This window comes from Abramis brama (assembly GCF_963993115.1).
Source record: "Abramis brama genome assembly, chromosome: 23".
In the NCBI taxonomy this organism is placed as follows: domain Eukaryota; kingdom Metazoa; phylum Chordata; class Actinopteri; order Cypriniformes; family Leuciscidae; genus Abramis; species Abramis brama.
This window is the reverse complement of record NC_139985.1, coordinates 27,120,203-27,144,691: the sequence shown is the minus strand read 5'-3', so window position 1 is coordinate 27,144,691 and position 24,489 is coordinate 27,120,203. Positions and strand designations below refer to the sequence as shown.

The window sequence follows — 24,489 nt, the reverse complement described above, 5'->3', positions numbered from 1 at the left end:
CGTTCATCTTCGGACGTAGAACCCAGAAGCGCTGCACTGTTTACACTCCGTCAACAGCGTGGGAGAATGACGCGGAAGAGAAGAGATTGTTGAATAATGTCGTTATTTTGGGCCTTGAAAGTTGCAATGACGTTGCTGTCAATGGAGGAACAGACATCTCTCAGATTTCATCAAAAATATCTTAATTTGTCTTTCGAAGATGAACGAAGGTCTTACGGATTTGGAACGACATGAGGGTGTAATTCATGTATTTAATTAATGAATTAATGACATTGTAAAGAGGAGTCATCAGATTGAGGATCCATCTGCAGCTTTATTAACACAGAGTCGAAAACAGGTACAAGCAAAGTCGAGGCAGGCAGCAAACATTCACAGAACAAAGAACAGGCAAAAGGTCTGGGCAGGCAGCTGACAGTCGTAATCCAAAAGACAGGCAAAGGTCGGGGCAGGCAGCAAGGAATCAAACAACTAGAAACAGTCCAAAGTCAAACACAGAAAATAATCCACAGTAGAAAAACGCTCAGAAATGATCACCACTGCAAATCAAGACTTTGCAATGGTGGTATGTGTGCGGAGTGTTTAAATAGAGTTTGTGTGATGAGTTGCAGGTGTGTGTAATCAGTCCCAGGTATGAGGGCCTATGGGATTTGTAGTTCGAATAGCAACAGTCAATATTCTGGTGAGAGCTCCCTCTGGTGACCTAGAGGAGGTAGAGAGGAAGCCTCTCTTGTAACAGACATAATACAAATTTTTGGGTGAACTAACCCTTTAAATTAGATAATGAGTTATTCAGGGATGTGATTCTTCCGGATTAATCCGGAATTGCGTTTTTTTTTTTCAGCCTAAAATCATGACCCACATAAATCATCACAGATCAGTAATAAAAATCAAATTGGTGGTGGGGGGGGTTGTTTGGAAGTTTTGGAAAAGTCATGGTAATTTGTTTCAAAATATTTATATAATAGAATACGTTTACGTGATCAGATTTCGTTTTGCAGCGTTGAGCATTACAACCAATCACACATGTTTCCGTTGAGTTTATGAGTGTGATGGCCAATCACAGGCGTTCAGATTAGTCATCGCTGAAACGAAGAGTGCGCGCTCTGACTGACTGAATTCTGATTTGAAACTCGCAAATTCTTCTCATCATAAACAACAAAGTGCAGATTCGATGTAAGAGATTGATGTCGCAGTGTAGTCAGTTTCCGTAATTTTAACGGGAGTTTTGTTAGAGTGCTTAAACTCATGCTAGACCCAAGTTATGGACAGCCTAGTTTCACATAGCCAGACCTTCAGACTGACGGCAGATCGCAGCTTTTCTTGGCCAAGGACCGCCCAAGAGGACGTTTGACTGATGTGTAACGCAACCAATCACACTTCGTTTTGTTCCGCGTCAAGTTTAGAGGCGTGACAATAGAATGTCGATGTCCCTATAATAACAGACTGGCTGCATCTAATAAATTATTAATTCAAGAACTTTGTGCAAGTTTACTGTAACAATGCAGTGGCGAACTTCCCATACTTTTGAAAATCCAGCGTTTAGTTGATCCTGGTAAGCGCTCATTGTCACGGTTGTAAACACAACGGCTTTCTTCTTCCACAAGGGGTTTTGGCGTCACAGCATTTGTTTCCAGGCGGACCGATAAAGAACGCGTCTCCCGGACATCCTGTAGAATTCAACCAATCAGAACGCGACTTCGAAACTCCTGAAGTGTTTCCAGAAAAGTGTGCCATATGCATCAGACGTTCAGCCAACGGTCCATGGACGTGAGACATTCACTCCTGGCACTGCGTATCTATAGCACGAGTGATTTTATTTGGCGTGCTCTTTATACGCAAAAGTAATACGTGCATCTGGTACGCAAAATTTACCTGTTGGGTAGAATTGGCTGGGTATGTATATGTAAGACTTGAGAAATTACAAAATGCCGGACAGTCTGGGTAAGGAGCGACCAGACCCTGAGAAGACAAGATGGAAATTACCATTTGAACTCACCATTTGAGACAAAAGTCTCACCTCCGAGTCATCCTAATCTACATTTCATTTCCTCATCCCTCACCCCCTCTCTCTCTCATACTCAGATCACCTGAATTCACCCAAGAAAATACATAGTTTTAATGTGAATGATTATCATCGAGTATTGTACATTTTTGGTATCATTTGAAATGTCTCAGTGCGACTGGTACTAAGGTCTCATTTCCAAATAGGTAAAACAAAAAGTAATAAGGTTTTTAGGAGCTTAGAGATAGCTGTCACACAAAGGAAAGTGGTCTCTAGACAAATGGTCTCATACCCCCAAAAGGTGTCAACTCTGAATGTAAATTCCCAATGTTAGCAGATTTTTCCATGTGAAAGAGGTTCTGACTATATAATGAAATGCAGCAGAGGGTTAAGGGCCTTTCTGTATTTCAGATTAGCCCATGAGGCTGAGAGTAAGACTCTCAGCTTCATGTATAATGTTGGGTTTGCATCTCCAGAGCATTTCTCAGAGCTCTTTATTCCAGAGCATTTGATGTTTTGTATCGATTATCTTTGAATTGATTATGAAATTGGCATGATACATTTACCTGACATAATAAATTGTTACATTTGATTATTCTAACCAACTTTGACATTATTTTCATTAAAGAGTTAAAAGGAATAGTCAAACATTCGCTCACAATTAATGATCCACAGATATCATTAAAACCTTTTCATTTATGGAGTCAGATGAAATAACGAGAAAATACATATTCTTGAAACGCTTGAAACGGATTTTATGTGATTTTTTTGCTGTTCACGTTAGCTAATTCTGATCAGATTTCAATCGGCTATGAACAAAAGTCGGATTTGGACTGACAGTCTGAACGTAGCCTGTGTCGGGATCAGAAATAGAAGGAAGAATTGTCGGGTCGTCAGTCCATGACTAAGAAGCTAGCTCGTTCGGATCTTTACCACATATTAACGTTAGTTTGTCAAAAGTCCTTCTCTATATGATTTCGCAGCTTCCACGTGTTTTTTCCATGGTTTAGATATCATAAATTAGTGTAACAATGTGTTCAGTAGTACATAAACAGTGCAGTCCATGCTGTTGTTTACATCCGAGTATCTCCAATATGGCCTCGCATCCGGGTAACTGACCAAACCGTGACGGAGGTGCAAACACTCTATTGGATGCACGTAAAAGGTCATTTATGCGTATAAAGAGCACGCACATTCTCTGCTCCCTTTCTGTGTACAGTTTATTCCAGTTAATATAATTTATTCATCATGCTGATAAGATTATGTGTAGTCTTAATTTTCTAATGCGTAAACAGCATTAATATGATTCATGAATGGTTCTTAGGTTGTTTTATCTGTGTAGCCAGAGTATGATGTGCAGTTTCCCCAAACACAAAAACGTTTTTATGTTGCCTATTCCTATTGTAGAAGTTTGAGTGGAATTTTATTCACTGAATGAGATTGATCGGTATTGGAAGCACAGTTGTTTTATTTACAGAACTACAGAATGGCACTTATCACCCTTACATTTTCCCCAAAGATGAGTTAAGACATCCTGTTTTGCCAGAAATTAATTATAGCTGTTAAATATATTTCCATGTGTCACTCTTCACAGTTCCTGCAGTAAATGGCTGATTTAGGTGTTTAAAAAGCAAAAAGTGCTTCACGCTGGGTCTTAAAATGTTCCAGCTTTTTTTCACTCGCACAATCACATCCCTGGTTATTACATATACCTGTATCTTGCATACGACTCATGTTTTTACACATAATTTTTATGGTTTATTGCCATTTTTTATATTTAGAATGTTATGGCGGTGCACTATTTTAATGTCTAAATTATGTATGTATTGCTATCTATCTATCTATCTATCTATCTATCTATCTATCTATCTATCTATCCATCCATCTATCTATCTATCTATCCATCTATCCATCTATCCATCCATCTATAATTCTATCGGTTTGTCTATCTGTCTATCTATCTATCTATCTTACCTTTTAAACATTAATGAATTCTGCTTGTGTTTCATAAACAAGGCCCAATGTATCTGTTAAAAAGGCATGTAAATGTGTGTGTTTTTTGCCATCAGGCTGCCAAGCTTCCCATGTCCATCATTATTGTCGGAGTTGGACAGGCTGAATTTGATGGTAAGTGTTTCTTTAAGGGACGTCAATTAGATCTATTAGTTTAGTACAATCAATTATATATAAAAAAAATTGTAATTATAAACTGGTCTCCCACAGTAATATGATGTCTTTAAGTTATTATTATTTTAATTAATCTGATTGATTAATCACCTTGTCATGTAATTCATTTTAATTATTTTTCAATCATTGGAGAGCTCTAGTTTCTTTTACTTTATAGAAGAAAAAATAAATCAACATTACTAGGTAATGATTTTCCCCCCATGCATTATTAACAAAAAAGCTTTATCAAAGTCAATAACTCAAATCTTTCATTTTACTTAAACCCAGCTGATTGCCTCAACAGTTGTTTATAGCGAATAGTCAAGTAAGTGCTCCAATAGCAATTACCACGGTTGTGTTTCTCGCTCAGAGCTGAGCGCAGTACATGTAATCAGGAGATCGTTTAAAGAGGCCTGGTTTGGGCTAATCACACAGTCATTATCAGATATATTGCATGGGAAATAAGCACACACTATAATGTCAGGGCATGTAATGATCCGTTGGACGACTTGGGAATTCGAGAGATGCTTTAATCAATATTGAAAGCTTCCTCCAAGAATAATCACATCCTGTAGCTCAAACACTCAAGGAGGAAGATGAGCTCCTGTCGGATGAGGTGAGCAGGTCATGTGGAGACAGCCGGTTGTTTGAGGAGTCCGTGATGGAAATCTCTCTGTGCATTCATTACACAGACCAATTACATTCAGCTGGTGTCAGAGCAGGACGAGATGATGAAGGAAATGATGGCCCTAGTAGTTTTGAGACTCCTGAAATTAAATTTACAACGGAATTCATCACTTTGCAGACGATAACAGGAATAGTTCACCTAAAAATGTTTGGGTTTACAATGTTTGGGTTGTAAAAAAAAAATATTTTTACACACTTTTGTGTCATTCCAAAACCATTACCCTTTTCCTCATGACTTGAATCATTCAAATAAATGAAATGTATGAATGCAAGTCCAATGATTTACTTAAACTTCCTGTTTTTCCCACAGCGATGGTTGAGTTGGATGGTGATGACATCAGGATCTCCTCAAGAGGGAAATTAGCAGAGCGAGACATTGTCCAGGTGACACCAGTAGCAGTCTACTTTTTTTAAGCTTGTTTGAACTGCAAGCATGTTATGTTAACTCTGGGGTTTTTAATAGCTGTGACTTGTCACCCTTTTGTCTATTTCTTTCAGCAATCAAATCCATTAAGCATGAGAATTTTAATTACTAATTCAGTCACTGTGGAGTTGAGCCCTCGTGTAACCGCTCCACACCATAACCCACATTATTATAAAGCAATCCATTATGCAGGTCCCCTGTGAATGCAACCTGTCATTAGTAGTAATAAGAATATCTCTGGCAACTGAGTCACAGACGGCTAGAAAAGTGAAGAGAATTCACTCTCGTGGAGCTCTTTAATTTGTTTAATGCAGGACAAAAGGATACCAGAGAAGAGATGATGTGATGGGTGGGTGGGTAGGTAGGTGGATGGATTGGATGGGTGGGTGGGTGGATGGATGGATGGATGGATTGAATTGGATTGGATGGATGGATGGATGGACTGGATGGGTGGATGGATGGATGGATGGATGGATGGACTGGATGGGTGGATGGATGGATGATTGGGTGGATGAATAGATGGGTGGATGGATTGAATTGGATTGGGTGGATGGATGGATGGATGATTGGGTGGATGGATGGATGGATGGATGGATGGATGGATGGATGGATGGATGGATGGATGATTGGGTGGATGGATGGATGGATGGATGGATAGATGGATTGAATTGGATTGGATGGATGGGTGGATGGATGACTGGATGGGTGGATGGATGGATGGATGGATGGATGGACTGGATGGATGGATGATTGGGTGGATGAATGGATAGATGGATGAATAGATGGGTGGATGGATTGAATTGGATTGGGTGGATGGATGGATGATTGGGTGGATGGATGGAATTGGATTGGGTGGATGGATGGATGGATGGATGGATGGATAGATGGATGGATGGATGGATGGATGGATGGATGGATTGAATTGGATTGGATGGATGGATGGATGGATTGAATTGGATTGGATGGATGGATGGATGGACTGGATGGGTGGATGGATGGATGGACTGGATGGGTGGATGGATGATTGGGTGGATGAATGGATAGATGGATGAATAGATGGGTGGATGGATTGAATTGGATTGGGTGGATGGATGGATGGATGGATGGATGATTGGGTGGATAGATGGAATTGGATTGGGTGGATGGATGGATGGATGGATGGATTGAATTGGATGGATGGGTGGATGGATGGATGGATGATTGGGTGGATGAATGGATAGATGGATGAATAGATGGGTGGATGGATTGATTTGGATTGGGTGGATGGATGGATGGATGATTGGGTGGATGGATGGAATTGGATTGGGTGGATGGATGGATGGATGGATGGATGGATGGATGGATTGAATTGGATTGGATGGATGGATGGATGGGTGGATGGATGACTGGATGGGTGGATGGATGGATGGACTGGATGGATGGATGATTGGGTGGATGAATGGATGAATAGATGGGTGGATGGATTGGATTGGGTGGATGGATGGATGGATGATTGGGTGGATGGATGGATGGAATTGGATTGGGTGGATGGATGGATGGATGGATGGATGGGTGGATGGATAGATAGGTGGATGGATTGGATGGATGGATGGATGATTGGGTGGATGGATGGAATTGGATTGGGTGGATGGATGGATGGATGGATGGATGGATAGATGGATGGATGGATTGAAATGGATTGGATGGATGGATGGATTGAATTGGATTGGATGGATGGATGGATGGACTGGATGGGTGGATGGATGGATGGATGGATGGATGGATGGATGGATGGACTGGATGGATGGATGATTGGGTGGATGAATGGATAGATGGATGAATAGATGGGTGGATGGATTGAATTGGATTGGGTGGATGGATTGAATTGGATTGGGTGGATGGATGGATGATTGGGTGGATGGATGGAATTGGATTGGGTGGATGGATGGATGGATGGATAGATGGATGGATGGATGGATGGATGGATTGAATTGGATTGGATGGATGGATTGAATTGGATTGGATGGATGGATGGATGGATGGATGGATTGGATTGGATTGGGTGGATTGGGTGGATGGATGGATTGGATGGATGGATGGATGGATGGATGATTGGGTGGATGGATGGGTGGATGGACAGATGGATGGATGGATGGATGGATTGGATGGATGGATGATTGGGTGGATGAATGGATAGATGGATGGATGGATGGATTGGGGGGATGGATGGATGGATGGACTGGATGGGTGGATGGATTGATTGGGTGGATGGATGGATGGATGGATTGGATGATTGGGTGGATGAATGGATAGATGGATGGATTGAATTGGATTGGATGGATGGATGATTGGGTGGATGAATGGATAGATGGATGGATGGATTGAATTGGATTGGGTGGATGGATGGATGGATGGATGGATGGATGGACTGGATGGGTGGATGGATGATTGGGTGGATGGATTGGATTGGATTCCAAGTGAACCGTAAAATGACTTAAAATTATTTATTTGTAGAATTCATATTAATATATTAAAATAATCTCACTTAATTAAATTGCTAAAATCTTACAATTAAGATGTAAATTGAAATCATAATACTAGTCAAACGTTTGGAATAATACAAATATTTTAAAAATAAGTCTCTTTTTTATCAAAAATACAGTAAAAACAGTAATATTAGGAAAATATTATTACAGTGTAAAATAACTGTTTTCTAACTGAATATATTTTAAAATGATCAAAAGTGATCAAAGCTGAATTCTCAGCATCATTACTCCAGTCTTCAGTGTCACATGATCCTTCAGAAATCATGCTAATATGATGATTTGATGTTCAAGTTATTGTCCGTTATTATTGGTGTTTCTTATTATTATCAAAGTTATCAAAGCGGTTTTTGCTGCTTAATATTTTCGTGGAAACTGAGATAAATTTATGTTTTCAGGATTCTTTGATGAATAGAAATCTCAAAATAACATGGAGAAAGTTCATGTATATTTTCCCAAACAGTTTTACAATTTCTGTTCTGACAATCTTAATTATATCCACACTGCCAGTTTCTGTTAATAGAGAGCCTAAGTCCCTCCCCTTCCGGTCGACCACCATGGGACCTTATTTCGGAAAAATATTGTATGGTAGTCAATGGCGCGAGACAACAAATATTTTGATCTCATTTGAATTGTGCCCTGAATTACACATATGATGTTTGTCAATTTAAAATATACATTTTAAAGTCAAGAAAGTCGCAGCTTGATGTAAAACTGTTGAGGTATAAGACTGTGAAAATATGTAATTACAGAGACTACAAACCCAAAAGGCGCACGTGTGACGTCATACCTTTTCTCTCGATGAATGAAGCTAACTTTACTGAAGCTAACGTCTGTCTGTTTCTATAGTCTTACGTTATAATCGTAACGTTACGCCGTCATGCCTGAGTGTTTTGTACCAGACTGCACACATACGAGCAACGGATCTTATGACGTACATAGTGCGAGACGAGAGATGTAGTTCATTGAGTGATTTTCACATAAAACTAAATGTTACTCTTCTGTTTTATGACAAACTGCGACTTTCTTGACTTTCATAATTATCTTTTAAATTGACAAACATCATATGTGTAATTCAAGGCACAGTTCAGACGGAATAAAAAGATAAGTTGTCTCTCGCCATTGACTACCATACATATTTTTTCCGAAATAAGGTCCCATGAGCCGGAAGCGGAGGGGAGGGACTTAGGCTCTCTATAACAAGCAGTATTGGGCGGAGCTTTGAATATATGTGGAGCCTTCGAGTCAGAGAGTTTAAGAAGCGTTGTCAGTGAATGGATGAATAAATGTTCACACTGCTTCCGTCCCTCACAGTTTGTGCCGTTCCGGGATTACATGGACCGGACGGGAAACCACGTGTTGAGTATGGCACGACTGGCCAAAGACGTTCTGGCCGAGATTCCCGACCAGTTCATTTCTTACATGAAGAGCCGGGGAATCAAACCCAATCCAGCGCCGCCTCCATACACACCACCGGGACACACACACCACACACAGATCTGAGCTCCTGAACCAGAGCTTTAGGGTTTCGCTCCCAGTGTCACCGTGTGTTTGAACTCTCCGAGACACTCCGAGGTACAGTGGCGTTTCTGTTCGTGCCATTTCAATTTCTGCCCGTTTTTTTCTGGGAAGGACAGTGTGACCCAAGGGCAGCTTTTTTTGTTTGTTTTGTTTAAAAATATCTATATCTTGGCCTGTGACTGTTTCTTATTTTGTGGATCAGTTGACAAGAGGATGAAGAGCCGGATGATGAGGAGGAGGAGGGTGATGTTTGTGGTTTCAACTTGTGCCTGTGTGTGACTGTCTCAGTGTCCCAGGACAAGTGTGCCCTAATCTGACATTGGACCGTTCTCCACATCGGTAGACTAGAGTGTGCGCGTGACGTTTTTAGATTCGTACCGCTTTCATTTCGTATCAGGTCAGGCCTGTGTCGGTTTGCGGTTATTATGTTAAACATCGCTTGTGGAAAAATGTTATTTGATTCTTTGTCAGTATCCATTATGGATTAGGAAAATGATCATTTTGGGATGAGAGATGTACTAGTTGCAACACAGGCTCGTTGGAAAAACGTGCCTCTACCTGCATTTTAGCAAAATTTATATACATATCACTGCAGTTTCAGCTGAAATGAACACTAGAGGCAGTAAAACACCAACAACTTTTACTGCTTTTCACAGAACATTATGATTACAGGGGCAGATTATCGATTAACTCTTTCCCTGCCATTGACAGAATGTTCCGGTTTCTGTGTTTCCACTGTTATACTGTAGGGGGCGCTACTAAACGTCTTCTGAAAGAGCGCTGAATCTCCTGATCAAAACACATGCAAAGAAAATGCAGAAACATGCTATATCATATGTAATCATATATATATATATGTAAAATAATCAACATTAAACAGCATATAAATCAAAACAATGTGAATGAATACAGAATGAAATGTCGACCCAGGAAGGGTTAATGACTGAAGCTTTTGATTCTGAATCCGATCTGGATGTAGTCTTTGACAAAAACGCAATTTAGTTTTTTTATTAAACTTACCCACATTCATGTGTTGATAAAAAAAGAATGCATGAAGCTAGAATAGAGATGCACGATATATCAGTCACCATATCGGTATCGGCCGAAATATGTTCTTTTTTAATGTTATCGTTATCGGCTCGATAAGAAAATGTTGCCGATATATATTAAAGTCGATAAATAATGTATTATTTCCTTCAGCTGAGACACTTCAGATGCACACTGCTCGACGTGATGGTTTTGAATTGATTAAAATATGATTGCTTCACATATATATACATATTTTTTGTTTAAGGCTCTGTTCTTTCTTTTGATATATTGCACGTTCAGATATTCATACAAGAAATATTCTGGGGGCCAAACGCTGGTAGCTGACAACTTTTTTTTTTTTAAACTGGCGGGGAAAGAGTTAATAAAGGCTTATTTTTGCTCGGCTCCTAGCAGAATATTATGTTATGACCACAAAACACTTTTACCATAGTGCATGATGTGTCAACTAAGTCATTTTAACGTTTGCAGCACATAACCAGTTCCAGTGGCTTTTACTGATGTAGTAAACTTGCTTGTTAGCTCACCTGGTACAGTGTTGCTCGGGTACGAGTGAAACACGAGTCACAATAAAACAGCTCAAAGTTAAGCAGATAAAATAGCGCTTCAGTAAATCCATTTTTAGCTCACATTTGCTTTTGTTAACACTATCAGGTATGTTTAGGGTTTAGTGGAAGTGGTAATGTTATGTGCATTATCCTGTTAACGCCACAGACCGAACATGACAACAACCAATGTAATAAAACACTGCCAGATTCACGTTCATCTTTCAGAGAAAACTGAACACACTTTTACCAACACTCACTGTACATTTCACCTTGAAAGTCTCACAAAATGTGCAGGACACAATGCAATATAATTTTTCAGAAATGTCACCACTGGCACGTTTTTCCAATGGGCCTTGACTATTTTCCCACAATTCCACACAGAACACCTGCCAGAAGTCAATACAGAAGCATAACCTGCATCAGTAAGCTGTGATGCGCTACTCTCACTCATACGCTTTGGTAGGAATGCCATTGTGGCGGACCCTATAAGTGCGGCTCAGCGATACGTGTCCTCTCGGCAGAAATGAGCTCAGAATGGTGTCACACACTCAACCGGAGTTCATTCACCAACTCAATTTTGTCAAGAGGCTTTTAATCAAATAAGAGTGCCTGATGTATCTGCACTCCGCCAGTACAGGAGCATTACAGGCTATAATAACCATGAGCATTATAGATGTATTCCTGCCAACCATAGAGCATCAGAACATCACTGCCCTGATGTCTATGTGTGTGTGTGTGTGTTCATCCACCTCATTTTAAAATTCATAATAATGTTCTTTTTTTAGTTCCTTTAGTTTTCAGTTGATTTTCTTCAGTTGAATTAGTTTGTATGTATTGCACACTATATTATTGCTTTTTTTTAATTCTACATTTTCACGGTTTAAGTAACATTTTTTCGGTTTGAATAAATTATCTGATATTTTAACACTGTATACCACATTAATAAATATCAAAGTCCTTTTTCATCATTTTATTCTATTTGTGTGCTTATCCACCTCATTTTAAAATTCATTATAATGTTTTTTTGTTTTGTTTTTCAGTTGATTTTCTTCAGTTGAATTGGTTTGTATTTATTGCACACTTTTTTATTCTACATTTTCACGGTTTTAGTACCATTTTTTTGGTTTCAAGAAATTATCTGATTTTTTAACACCATATACATTAATAAACATCAAAGTCCTTTTTCATCATTTTATTCTGTCTATTTGTGTTTATTTACCTCGTTTAAAAATGCACTTTTTCAGTTGTTTTTAGTTTTCAGTTGATTTTCTTCAGTTGCATCGATCTTTATTTATTGCACACTATATTATTGCTTCTTTTAAATCCACATTTTCACAGTTTAAATAAATAATCAGATTTGTACACACAATATACCACATTAATAAACATCAAAGTCCTTTTTCATCATTTTATCATGTCTATTTGTGTGTTTTCCACCTCATTTTAAATTTCACTTGAAATCACTTGATTTTCTTCAGCTGAATCGATTTGTCTTTATTACACACTATATTCTTGCTTTGTTTAATTCCACATTTTCACGGTTTAATTATTTCTTTTTTCAGTTTGAATAAATTATGAGATTTTTAAACTCCATACATCACATTAATAAATATCCTGCTCTCAAGATAATCATTGGAAATATTGTTACTTTAACAGAAAGCTGCTAAACCTTTATCCCAAAGGATATCATGTAAATGCCAGTAAGAAACCAGTTTAACTATGCATATCATTTAATGATAGACCTTCATTACACAGGAATCAATCCAGTATGAGGAACATTTTCTAAATCTAGCGTTTAAGGATATTATAATATTTTCAACACGCACACTTTGTAATTACAAAACCTATTTCACACTTAACATAGAGTCTAACTGCCTCGTTTTGGCTTGGAAAATGGCGAAACATTACAACCGGAATAACTCCCAATCAAAATCAATGTTTACACCGCTGCAGTTTCTCCAAAGCGGGATCATAGATCATCTTGGGAGCCATTGATGTTTCTCTAAACCAGGCACCGGAATTGTCTTCGTCCATTTCAATGCCTTCAAATGAATGACCTTTTTCAGGAGCAATCCCACTATTCAAACTGTTTATCAGTTCTTTGTCATTTTACATCAGTGACATCAATTCCTTTTTACTGGCAGGGACACCATTGTGCTTGTAATATCTGATAAAAGGCTTGGATCTACTGAATTAGCACTTTGGAGATTTGCCCTGTGTGTTCATCTAGAAATCACACAAAAGAGGTTTGTGCTTTGCGCGTATCCCACAGTGAGGGGTCTGACAGCGACGTGAGCATCATCACTGCTGTCCAAATGATGAGCGCATTCAGCTGGGGATTTCAGATTTCATTTACACTTGGCCACATAAATGTTCCTCCATAAAACACACATCAATTTGTTATATTATTCATGCGTTATATGCAAATTCCACTGCATTAATGTGGCTCAAATGTTTCCAAAAGACATTTGCTTGAACAACTGGTGTGCAAAACCCAACAGCTTTGTATCAGTATTAAATTAGCAAAGCTCTCAAACCTCAACTTAAATGCTGACCGTTTGCACTAGAATGCTAAACGACACAAGGTCCTGAGGCACGAACTTCACAAAAACTAACCAGCGCATGATTACATTGATAAAAACAATTCTAATCACAAAGCAGCGCTTTTAAAACCATTTTCAAATGCAAGAATAGCCTACATTTAACACTGCAGTGGTGAATGGGAATGAGTGAATTGGGAATTGAGAGTATACTGGAATTGTATGATGTTTTGTTGTTCTGCATGGACCTACAAAAGTTTACAGTTAACTAGTTTTCATGGTCAGTTATCATCTCTCTGAAACATCAAGGGAGAATTTTACTGCTAAGTCATAGGCCTGCTTTAAATGATCTCTTGGTTTTCCTTTCTTGAAGTGATACAAGGAAAACGATTTATGTTTGTTCATGCCTGGAATGTACGATAAGCCATTAAATAGCCTACAGTCCTCCGCAAATAAACTGACCAGCGTCCATGAGGATTGAGTCGCTTCAAAAGACAGCGCGTGAATGTAGGATATTACAGGACGCGCGTGACGCACGAGGTCGCGAGACTTTCTCATTGTCTGTCAGTTTGACATTTAAAATTCCATCATAATCTATTATTACTCGTCATTTTAATTTTCAGACTTTTAATAGCTTTTGTTTTCGTTCACATTTTCATTTTTAATCATGAACTTACAGGACGAGCATAGCTTTTATTTAAGAAATCAGATTAACGAAGACTGTCGTCATTTTTCACACACTTTTCCACACGAGGCAGTTTTTTTTTTTTAGCTCAGTGACAGACAGCAGAGGCCACTAAAACATGACCTTTTGTCAACGCAATATATTACAAAAAAAAAATCCGATTATAATAGCCTATAGGTATGAGCAAAATGTAAAAAAAATTAAGTGATATAAACTCAATGCCTCAAATCTTCCGCATCGCGTTAAAGGGATAGTTCACCCAAAAATGAAAATTATTTTCATCATTTACTCACCCTCATGTTGCCCCAAACCTGTTTGAGTTTCTTTCTTCTGTTGAACACAAAAGAAGATATTCAAGAGAGGAAACCCAAGGTTTAGCTAGGACCAAGGAACAGAACCGGAGCACACAACGTTTTAAATAATTTATTATTGATAAATACCGACTAACGTTTCGACGCCCATGCATCTTCTTCAGAGTCAAAAGAAGATATTTTGAAGAATGTTGGTAATCAAACAGTTGATGGCAGCCATTGACTTCCATAGTATTTTTTTCCTATTATGGATGGAAGTCAATGGCTGCCATCAACTGTTTGATTACCAACAATATGCTTTAAGACAAACCATGTGCAAATTCATGAGTTAACACCATTGCTGAGTATTTTCTCCTTGTGAACCAAAGACAGTCTCAAAAACACAGTTTGAAATCGCTGGTGTTTCTGACGTCACAAACTACCTTGTAACCAATCAAAGCTGGTGTGAGTGAGTGGAGGAGGGGCTAATTTGCATATTCGTGGATCTGCATAATACTAAATGAGGCAAGGGTGTAGAGTTACATTCAAGCTATTAAGGCACAAAGACATTTTTTTCACTGGAAAAAAAGCTTTAAATATGTCATGTTGGTGATCAAAGATGAGTTTTAAGGGATACACATAGGGGGACTTTAAAATATCGTCTTTTTTGTTTAACAGAAGAAAGAAACTCATACAGGTTTGGAACAACATGAGGGTGAGTAAATGATGAAAACATTTTCATTTTTGGGTGAACTATCCTTTTGGGTGCTCGCCAAGAGAGACTGATGCAGAGGCAATTGTCATTAGATTTAGTTTTAATTTTGTCTTTGTTTCTCTCTCTTCACCAACTGGACTGGAATTACAGTTACAAGTTACAGATCATCCTCAATGTAATCTGTCAAAATGACGGACAGCCCTTTAGAAATCAGTCAGGATCATATACTGTGTTGACGCGACCTCTGGTGACGCAGGACCTGTAACACTACATCGAGCGCTGTCCACATGTAACATACTGTAGAGACTGTTTTCATCGGAATACTTGTGCATGTATGGCCTGAAGTTTAGTGATTGATTGGGGTTGTTTTTCTCTTCCTATTTCTGTAGTTATGTTGGGAATGTTTTATATATATATATTATAGCCTGATATATTTTAATAATCATTATTTATTTTCATCTGAGGCATTGGCAGCCAACCAGCATATCATGGCCATTATTATTATTATTATTTATTAATTAAAAATACACATTGTAACATACAAATAAATGAAAACAATTTTATTAATGCAACACACAATAGACCATTTTATTGTTGTAATTTCTTTTGCATGTTTGCTCCCAACAAATTCTATTGTACATGATCTTTGTCATACGGTGGGTTGTGAAATGCTTTGTATTGAAATGCCTTAACTAAATATTAATAAAAAATGAAGTCTTTTCCAAACTCTTGTTCTCTGGAGAATGTATATATAGCTGGTGGTGTTGAAAGGTTTGACTGGAGACTGCGGTCCTGCTGTTCTCCGCTTCTGTCGAGTCGTGCGGGAAAACTGTGACGTGTCCAACAGCTCTTCACACATAATGAACACCATCCCAGATCAATTAGAGCTTCAGGAGACGACAAGAGCCGCATTCAGAGAGGCTGAGAAGCGGCAGACTATTCTGAGCCAGAGAGTGAGTGATATTGTCAAGCAGTTTGGTGAGTTTCATTAAAGAATGTCTTGACTAAGCGGAAAATGAGGAGGGGAAAAGAGGGAAAATATGGAGAGAATAACAAAAATAGATCATTACTGAAATCATCAACACAAGTACCATGTTGTGTTCCACTGGAGTGATTTCAGCATTGGACATAAAGTGACAAAGATGTTCACCGTACTAAAGCAAAAGCTTAAACCTTAACATTTATAGCCATGTAAATCCTGACATATAAAATAATAATCATGAAACTGGACTTGAAATGGTACAGTTTATTGAATCTTTAGAGATTTTTTTTAATGCATATGTGATTTTTATTGAATATACATCAGGCTTTTCTGGCTTTTATTGTATCATGATATTGAGAATATAAGGGAGCTCATAATAATCCAGGAGGAAAAAAACACAACGAATCCCAACTGAGCAAAAATATGCAATTCATGCAGTTCATGACATTTATATGGCCAGAATGTATGAAATTCTGAAAGCTTGTAATCTTTACATAAAATGTAAAGTCTAGTAATTGCTTTATGATCAAAGCTCTATAAACATATGCAATGCAATAATGATGATTGAGAGATGAACAAATAAACCTTCTTCAAAAGCCTGATGGATCAGTATTTGATACGATTTTTCAACAACAACAAAAAAGTATAGATAAGTAAACCTAATTTGCATCTGTGCATATTAGTAATAATAAAACCGAACTGACGACCTGATATCAATCAGACGACAGAAGGCATTTCCAGCAAAGTTTATCATTAGAAGCTGTAGAAATGTGCTTATCAAATATGATACAGTTGGAAGTGTTGCTCATTTAAAGTGGTGAAAATCAAGCTTTTAATGTGGTTTACGTCTATGTTGTTTTAATATGCTTTAAGACGAACCATGTGCAAATTCATAAGTAGCCTATTTTCTCGTGAAAACAGTCTCAAAGACACGCTTTGAAATCGCTGGTGTTTCTGACGTCACAAACTACCTTGTAACCAACAATCAGCGCGTCAACCGGTGGATCTCTGAGCTGAGTGAGTGAGTGGAGGCGGGGCTCATTTGCATATTCATAGAACCGCGCATACTAAATGAGGCAGGGCAGGGGTGTAGAGTTACATTCAAGCTATATTAAAAATAAAAAACATTTAAATATGTCATTTTGGTGATCATCAAAGATGAGTTAAGGGATACAATTCTTGACTACAGGGACTTTAAAAGTTGATTTACTGCTCTCCTACACAATTGTGATAGGACTATTAGTTTTGTGTTTTGTAATTCGTATTCATATCATTGTTTTTTTTGTTTTGTTTTTTTCTGCCCCCTGATCAGTGATGAATGACCTGCTATAGTTAAAAGCTTCTGGTCTGTGTTTTGGTTAATGGCTGTTGTCTACAGCAGTGTGTCATCATGAAAAAGACTGTAAATGAATCGGCTCTGAATGGGCCAGGTTCTGATCTGCATTGTCTTTGAAGCACATGCAACTTTTTATTACGTCTCGGTTTGAATGAGGAATCGAACTGAGGATCACAGTCTTCACCGTAACTGGCAGTGATTAAAGTTAAAGGTCAGTTACTGATGAATTGGCACTTGCATCAATAAGACTGCGAGCTCTGAATGAACGTGTTGTCACGTCTTTCTTTCTCTCTTACACAGGCTCAGTCCCTTTCCTTAATGAGAGGCTTCTCCTCTGTGACATCTGTGGGACTCCAGCATCTGTCAGAGCCTCAGATCTGATCTGAGAACAGGCACCTGCACCCACACAATTACCAGCACGTTCTCCTGTTGACTCTGAGTAAACTGTGTCGTAGCTGACAGATGAATCCAGACCAGTGTGTCCCATTAGTTTCAATGTCTTGAGGGATGACAGCGGCCATTTTAATATTTTTTTAGGCTACTGCATTTAAATTGATGTTACTTTACAGACGTGGTTGATGTTTTTTCTATTTTTTATCTTAGACTAATTACATTTTAGTCATACAGTAGGCTAGGTATCCCAGGGACTTGTGATTAGGACCTATTTATGATGGAAAAGAAAGGTGAAACATGAACTGAGAAATTTCTCTGAAACGTAAAAAAAAAAAAATGTTTGGTCAGTGAAAGGAGGTGCACTTCGGAAAATGTATATTATCAAAATCATCAGATAATATATTTATATTGTTGGTCTCTTATTCCATATGAAGTTTGGAAATTTAGCAACCCTGGAAACCTAATTATGATTATCAAGGGATAAATATTAAACAAACACTGAGACAAAATAGACAACATACATATATTTTGTAAAAAATCGTAGAGAGCAGATTTCATTCATATTTGCACAAATACAAATGGCAACAAATCCCTCTGTGGTTGTCCAGCACTGAAGCACATTGGTTTGGAGATGACCAGCGCCTCCTGGTGGACAGTTGATGTTAACACACTGCTGTGGAGCAAGAAGCTGTGTCCATTAGAAAATCTATCTAAAGAACTATTTTTATATGGAAAGGAAAACTAGAGCTGATGTTAATAGAAGAGCAGAAGAATATTAATTCTGAAGAATATAAATAACTATATGTTCAATCAAACCAAAGAACATGTTTCCTCTCTTTATTTAGTGCAGATTAATTTTACATAAATAAATAAAGAGTTATATGTGATATTTATTGTGTTTGTGTGATAAATTGCTTTATTTAAAAGTTTAAGTATTTAAGTGTATTTAAAAGTTGTTGATCATGTTCTGTTAATGTTGATAACCTGTTCACGATGAACAAATACAGTAATCTAATAATTTGCAGTTTTATGGCTTTCAAAAAAAAAGTAAACTGGCAATAATTACTCATTTTATCCTCAGGGGAAAAACTCAAAATATGCACTGTTTTATGGACATTCCAGCACTCCTTTGTCGTGAGCTCAGTTTGAATATATTTTCTTTGAGTCTTCAGTGTCACATGATCCCTCAGAAATCATTCTAATATGCTAACTTTTGTGCAGACAAATGCTAATAAATTAGGCTACATTTAAAAATATATATTAAAATAGAAATGTTATTTTAAACTCTAGGCTAATATTAAAAAAATAAATAATAATTATGGCAGCCTTGGTGCAATAAAAAAAAAGCATTAAAATGAAGGTTTGTTTTTTTAAATCCATCTGTATGATGTTCAATACAGACACAGCTTTATGATTGTGCAATAAAAAAAATATATAATATATGTAGACCGAAGTCATTAAATTGAAAATTAAACAATTTCAATACATTTAAACAAGAACAACATGAACAAGAACAAGTGAGTGAACACAAACATGCATTAGCATAAGCACAAATAACAAAAATAATAATAACAAAAAATAATAATAATAATGCCAAATAAATAACTATAACAAAACTGATTCGCTGAACTGATTACTGATTTATTTACATGATTTATAATGATAATATTATAATGATAATATCATTAATGTTTCCAGAGTAAAATTGTGAAGGTACAAGAAAGAAGATCATCTTCTCTGAGGAGAGGTGAGGTGAAAGAAAGGTGTCCTCAATCTGTCACTCCAAACACTTCTACTTCCTGTTCCACTGGCTCATCTGGATTTAACAGAAATAAATTAACAGATTAAAAATCTTTGTGTTTGGATTTTTCTGGAGGAAAAAAACGGACTATTGTATGTCACTGTGTGTGTGTGCTAGTGAGTGAGAGTGAGTGAGTATGTACTTATTGTGATCTTTTTAGACGATCAAGGTAACGTCAATACTGCTGTTCATCATTCATAATCATGAATATTTCTGGTTAATAATTTAAATGAAAACACTGAGAACTTGCTGCAGGTATTGGTATTTCTCAACAGTTGTCAGTAGGCTTCAGATTCTGGCCCTTCAAACACATTCTCTGACAGTATTCACTGGAAACTGTCCCACTGACCTCAGGTGTTAGTGTGGCCTCAGGCACTATCAAAGCCCACAAGCATAATGGCATATTACCTAATAATGAGTTGATTGACATTTTAATAATCTGCAACAAAATACAGATAACTTTAGCCAAGTTTAATTACTACTGCTTTAAAGACTACTTATTTCTATCTCACCTTCGGGGCATAGAGGGAGAAATCTGCTGCTCTAAAGATAAATGTGAGCACTGTGGAGAATCTTGAGCTGGATAGCTCTGACCCAGCATTTGCGCATTCATTTTATTATTATAATTTATTATTATTTTTAAAAGCTTGCCTATCCTTGACAGAGTGTTATATCAGCCGTGGCTCCTTTAAGTGCGCAGCGTAGTCGTCATTTCCGTTCGGATGAGCGCGCCTTGGACCATGCGCGCGCTAACTGTTTTGCTGCTTTGAATCAAAAGAGAATTTGGGGTTAATTCAGTTGATTTCAGATTAATTATGACACCCTTTAAATTATTTTTTTGCGAGCGGATAGATTAACAATCTTTAGTGTGACAGATCTACACATTGGCGATCGCAGAGAGGTCAGACATGGTCTGGTATGTATGATTGTCTTGTATTCGTTGTATGTTATAAGGTTATTTTAACATAATACAGTAATATGATATAATATTACGATGACATATTGTGCATATATTGCACACATACAGGAACATATACAAATGTAACGAGTTGTTTTTAAGTATTTGCCACGAGTTGAACTTAGTCTTTAGTAACATTACAGTTGCCAGATCTTATATAATCCTAATGTAACGTTACTGTACAAGTGTGTGTTTATAGTGCTGGCACGCGCTCTTTGTGTTCATTTACGAGGACACAATTGTGTATGTTCTAATTACGTAGGCATTACGATGTAAACAGTGTTTATGAGGTAAATCAGTCGAATTAATAAACATGCTAAACAATATTATATTGAAATTCTAAAGTGTCAGAAGTTTTCTATGAGAGTTAGTTAAAAACGTTCGCAATCCACACTTTTGAAATCCACACTTTTAAGCCACAATGCTTAAAAACGCATGAAAATAAGCTTTCTTGATGGCACAGCAACATCACATGAATAAACCGGGATAGAGATGACAGTCCAAAATCTCTACCGGTATATCGTCCCTAACGGTATATCGTCCACCCTAAACCTTCTTGACATTCACATTATAGCTTTGTATTTTGAAAAGGTCTTGCTATTTTCTTTTCTAAAATCTAGTAATGATGATATTAACTAAATATAATAATACAATTAACATTAAGATATTAATATTAAGGCAGGACAAAAAGTTAAATAGATATCACCGTACTTCCCCTGTTGATTGATGACATTAAGAACTGCAAAAAAAAAAACTGTATTAAGTTTTCTGAAATGTTATATTTAAATATATGCAAATGATGCATTATCTAACTAAATATGCACTAATTTGCATACATACCCACAACAGAAATCCAGACACTGGATTGAGCCTGGTTCAAAATTTTGTTTCATTTTGCTGACATATTAGAGTTAAAGGATTTCTCCTTTTTATCACTCCATAAATCTGAAAATACTGTCAATGGACAGGGAATTTTTTTAAACAATTTTCACCATATTTGTTGTATACAATGTATAATATGAACAAATCCCTCAGTACAAACCTTCAGAATGTGGATAGGAATAAAAGTTTAGTGCAAGTTCTGCTGAAGTGGAGATTTCTGACTCGGTTTGAGAAAACAGCCTTTAAACATATGTATTGTAATTGAAATCTACGTAAAAAAATAGACAATGAGTTTTTAAATCAGTGTCGTCTTTGCAGATCCGGACCCAGTTATTCTCTCGGATAGGACTGCTGTATGGACTTGTTCATGATGAACTGTGAGTTATTGGCTACGTGCAGCGCGCTGGGTTTTCTGGAGGAAGACGTTTACCACAAAGAGCCAGACTGCCTTGGTAATGCTCAAACCTTTGAGCCAAACTACTTTACTGAAGGAATATCAGGAAAACGTTTTTGAATTTAATAACGAAACATTATCTTGTGACAGTCATGGTTGCGATTTATTTGTTGATTATAGAGAGCGTAAAGGATCTGATTCGTTACCTGAGACACGAGGATGACACGAGGGACATCAGACAGCAGCTGGGAGCTGGACAGATCCTTCAGAATGACCTCTTACCCATCATCACCCAGCACACGCAGGACAAACCACTGTTTGATGCCTGTATCAGGTGTTTGAGCTCATTATTTTTTTAATGTCTTGATGAATTCGATAAAATGGCTGCAATGACAAATGATTAAAATAATAAATGATCCAATGACAAAAATAAGAGACCTGACTGATTGAAATCATTCTCAGGCTAATGGTGAACCTGACCCAGCCAGCGCTGCTCTGCTTCGGAAAAGTTCCTGATGATCCGGCCTTCCGACATCACTTCCTGCAAGTGACATCATACCTTCAGGCTTATAAAGAGGTATAACACACAACAAAGTCTGAAGGCTTTATATATCGCCACTATATAAGCATTAACAGCCACAAATAGATTTCAGTGCTTCCTAGTCATTAACTAGAGTGTGGCGGCCCGAAAATATATTTAAACTTCTCATAATAACATCAAATGTCTTTAATGTCGTGTTTTGCGGCATTGCTGTCAAACAAACTAAAATCGTTTTCATTATCAAAAGATTGTCTGTTTGCGCTGCGCAGAGAGAGAGATTAGCACGTGATCAGCTCTGCGGGTTCGAGTCTCAATACCGATTCACAGTGAGTGAATGCAGTGACCTCCATCTGTGCATCTGGGAACGCACGCATTATTTTTACATTTGCATAGTTGACGATTACTAGCCTTCGGTCTGGACTTGATCCGTTGTGGAGCCATTATGCCCGAACCAAAGATGTTCGGACCAATCAAATTGTCAGGATGGGCTTTATACTATGATGGACAGATGATCAACAGAAATGTAATCATCCACGTCACCAACGAGCACTTGAATTTGTTTACAACAAAGATGACTGCCACTGGAGAACTGAGATTTCACACTTTCAAATAAGTCAGAATAAATGCATATTTGGCGTGCTGTGGAAGAACAAGCCAAGAGTGAGTGGAGGGATGCTGGAAACTGTAAAAGAAAGTTAGGTGAGTTGACAGAGTGAATAAATATATGCTTCCTCTCATGCTGATAGGGTAGACATGGTAATTGTTTGATGACAAGTTGATTGGATTGATTATTTGAACGTGCTCCTCCCGAACTTTGTTTATGAAACATCATGTTTAGATTCCGCCATTGCGTCTGTTATAGAAGATATCGACAGCGCATTCATTTTAAAAGAGGAACAGAGAACCGCGATCAAGGCATTTGTCGATCGGAAAGATGAATGAAGAACATACATCACTTACTCCATTGCTCTGATTGGTTGTAGGTCTATCCAATTGAGTGCAGAGGCATTTTCTTTCCTGGTTCGGTTGAAACGCCCCTTAATCACAGCCCAATGGAGCAGTATCAGACTCATATTCTGACATAATCTGAGTATGACGACGTCAGGCTAGATGATTACAGCATTTCACTAAATTTGTAATTCGCATTTGAGAGAACGCATTTGTAAAACCGCCCAAATAAAAGCACGACTGCAGTTTCCATCAAAATAAAAGCTCACGGGTTTATCTCTTGCATGTATAGAAATTAGGACAAAACTAATTATGAAAGTTTCATTTATTTTTCAGTGCATTTGTTTTACAATATATGGCTATTACTGTCATAGGAAGAATATCATAACATTATTATTTGTAGAAGTATTATGTAGTGTAATGTAGACAATATCACAACTAAAAAGAGGTTTGAGTCCCCTTTAAAGTTCAGGGACAAGTCAATGACTTTTTCTTGGTTCAATTTGCACGCTGAATATGGGTTGAAGCTCTTAATTTTATCTTTAAAAGTGCACCAGATTGATTAATTTAACTTTAAAATGTACACATTTTTCTTCCCGCCTAGAAACACTACAGTTTCACAAAATCCTGTGGGAAACACTGTTGATGCCTTCTAGATATTTGTGGTTCTGATTTTTACTTGCATTTTCATTTGCATAAAATAAAAAATTAATGATTTGTTTTCTTCATTTTTGACCGATATAAACTGCTGCTTTCAATGCGCAACAAACGTTTTCTTTAGACCTCATAATTAGAAGCTGCCTCATTACTGTCTTATTGCTGTACTCGTTGCCAGTTTAATTAAAGCCGCAGTAATTACAACATGCAATAAGATGCGTAAGAGAAACCTAAAAGCATGTAATCTTCACAATGCTAAATACCAATTCATTATTATTGCAAAAATTAAGTTCCAGCCTAAGTAAAAAGTTCTCAAGCAATCACTGAAGACAAGTAAACCGTCAGTAATACAAGAACAAAGAAACAAATGACACCGTTGGCTTTATGAAAACAATGCACTGTGGGCACATGCATTCACACGGGTAACTATAAGAGAATCATATTAAAATC

At 37.5% G+C, this 24,489-nt stretch overlaps 2 protein-coding genes across 3 annotated transcripts in view; both read left to right on the top strand.

Moving 5' to 3' along the window:
* Positions 1 to 12,111, top strand: part of cpne5b (copine Vb) — a 177,392-nt gene extending 165,281 nt beyond the window's left edge. For both annotated transcript variants that reach the window (XM_084101389.1, XM_084101388.1), the window contains 3 exons: positions 4,072 to 4,129; positions 5,166 to 5,239; positions 9,116 to 12,111. In XM_084101389.1, the coding sequence (XP_083957515.1) occupies positions 4,072 to 4,129; positions 5,166 to 5,239; positions 9,116 to 9,304 (321 nt within the window). In that variant the 3' untranslated portion in view covers positions 9,305 to 12,111. The remainder of the gene's footprint in view (positions 1 to 4,071; positions 4,130 to 5,165; positions 5,240 to 9,115) is intronic.
* An 8,246-nt stretch (positions 12,112 to 20,357) lies between these two features.
* The window catches only part of timeless (timeless circadian clock), a 32,907-nt gene continuing 28,775 nt past the window's right edge, over positions 20,358 to 24,489 (top strand). Inside the window, exons 1-4 of the mRNA XM_084101384.1 lie at positions 20,358 to 20,575; positions 21,818 to 21,951; positions 22,074 to 22,227; positions 22,356 to 22,470. Of these exons, the coding sequence (XP_083957510.1) occupies positions 21,855 to 21,951; positions 22,074 to 22,227; positions 22,356 to 22,470 (366 nt within the window). The 5' untranslated portion in view covers positions 20,358 to 20,575; positions 21,818 to 21,854. The remainder of the gene's footprint in view (positions 20,576 to 21,817; positions 21,952 to 22,073; positions 22,228 to 22,355; positions 22,471 to 24,489) is intronic.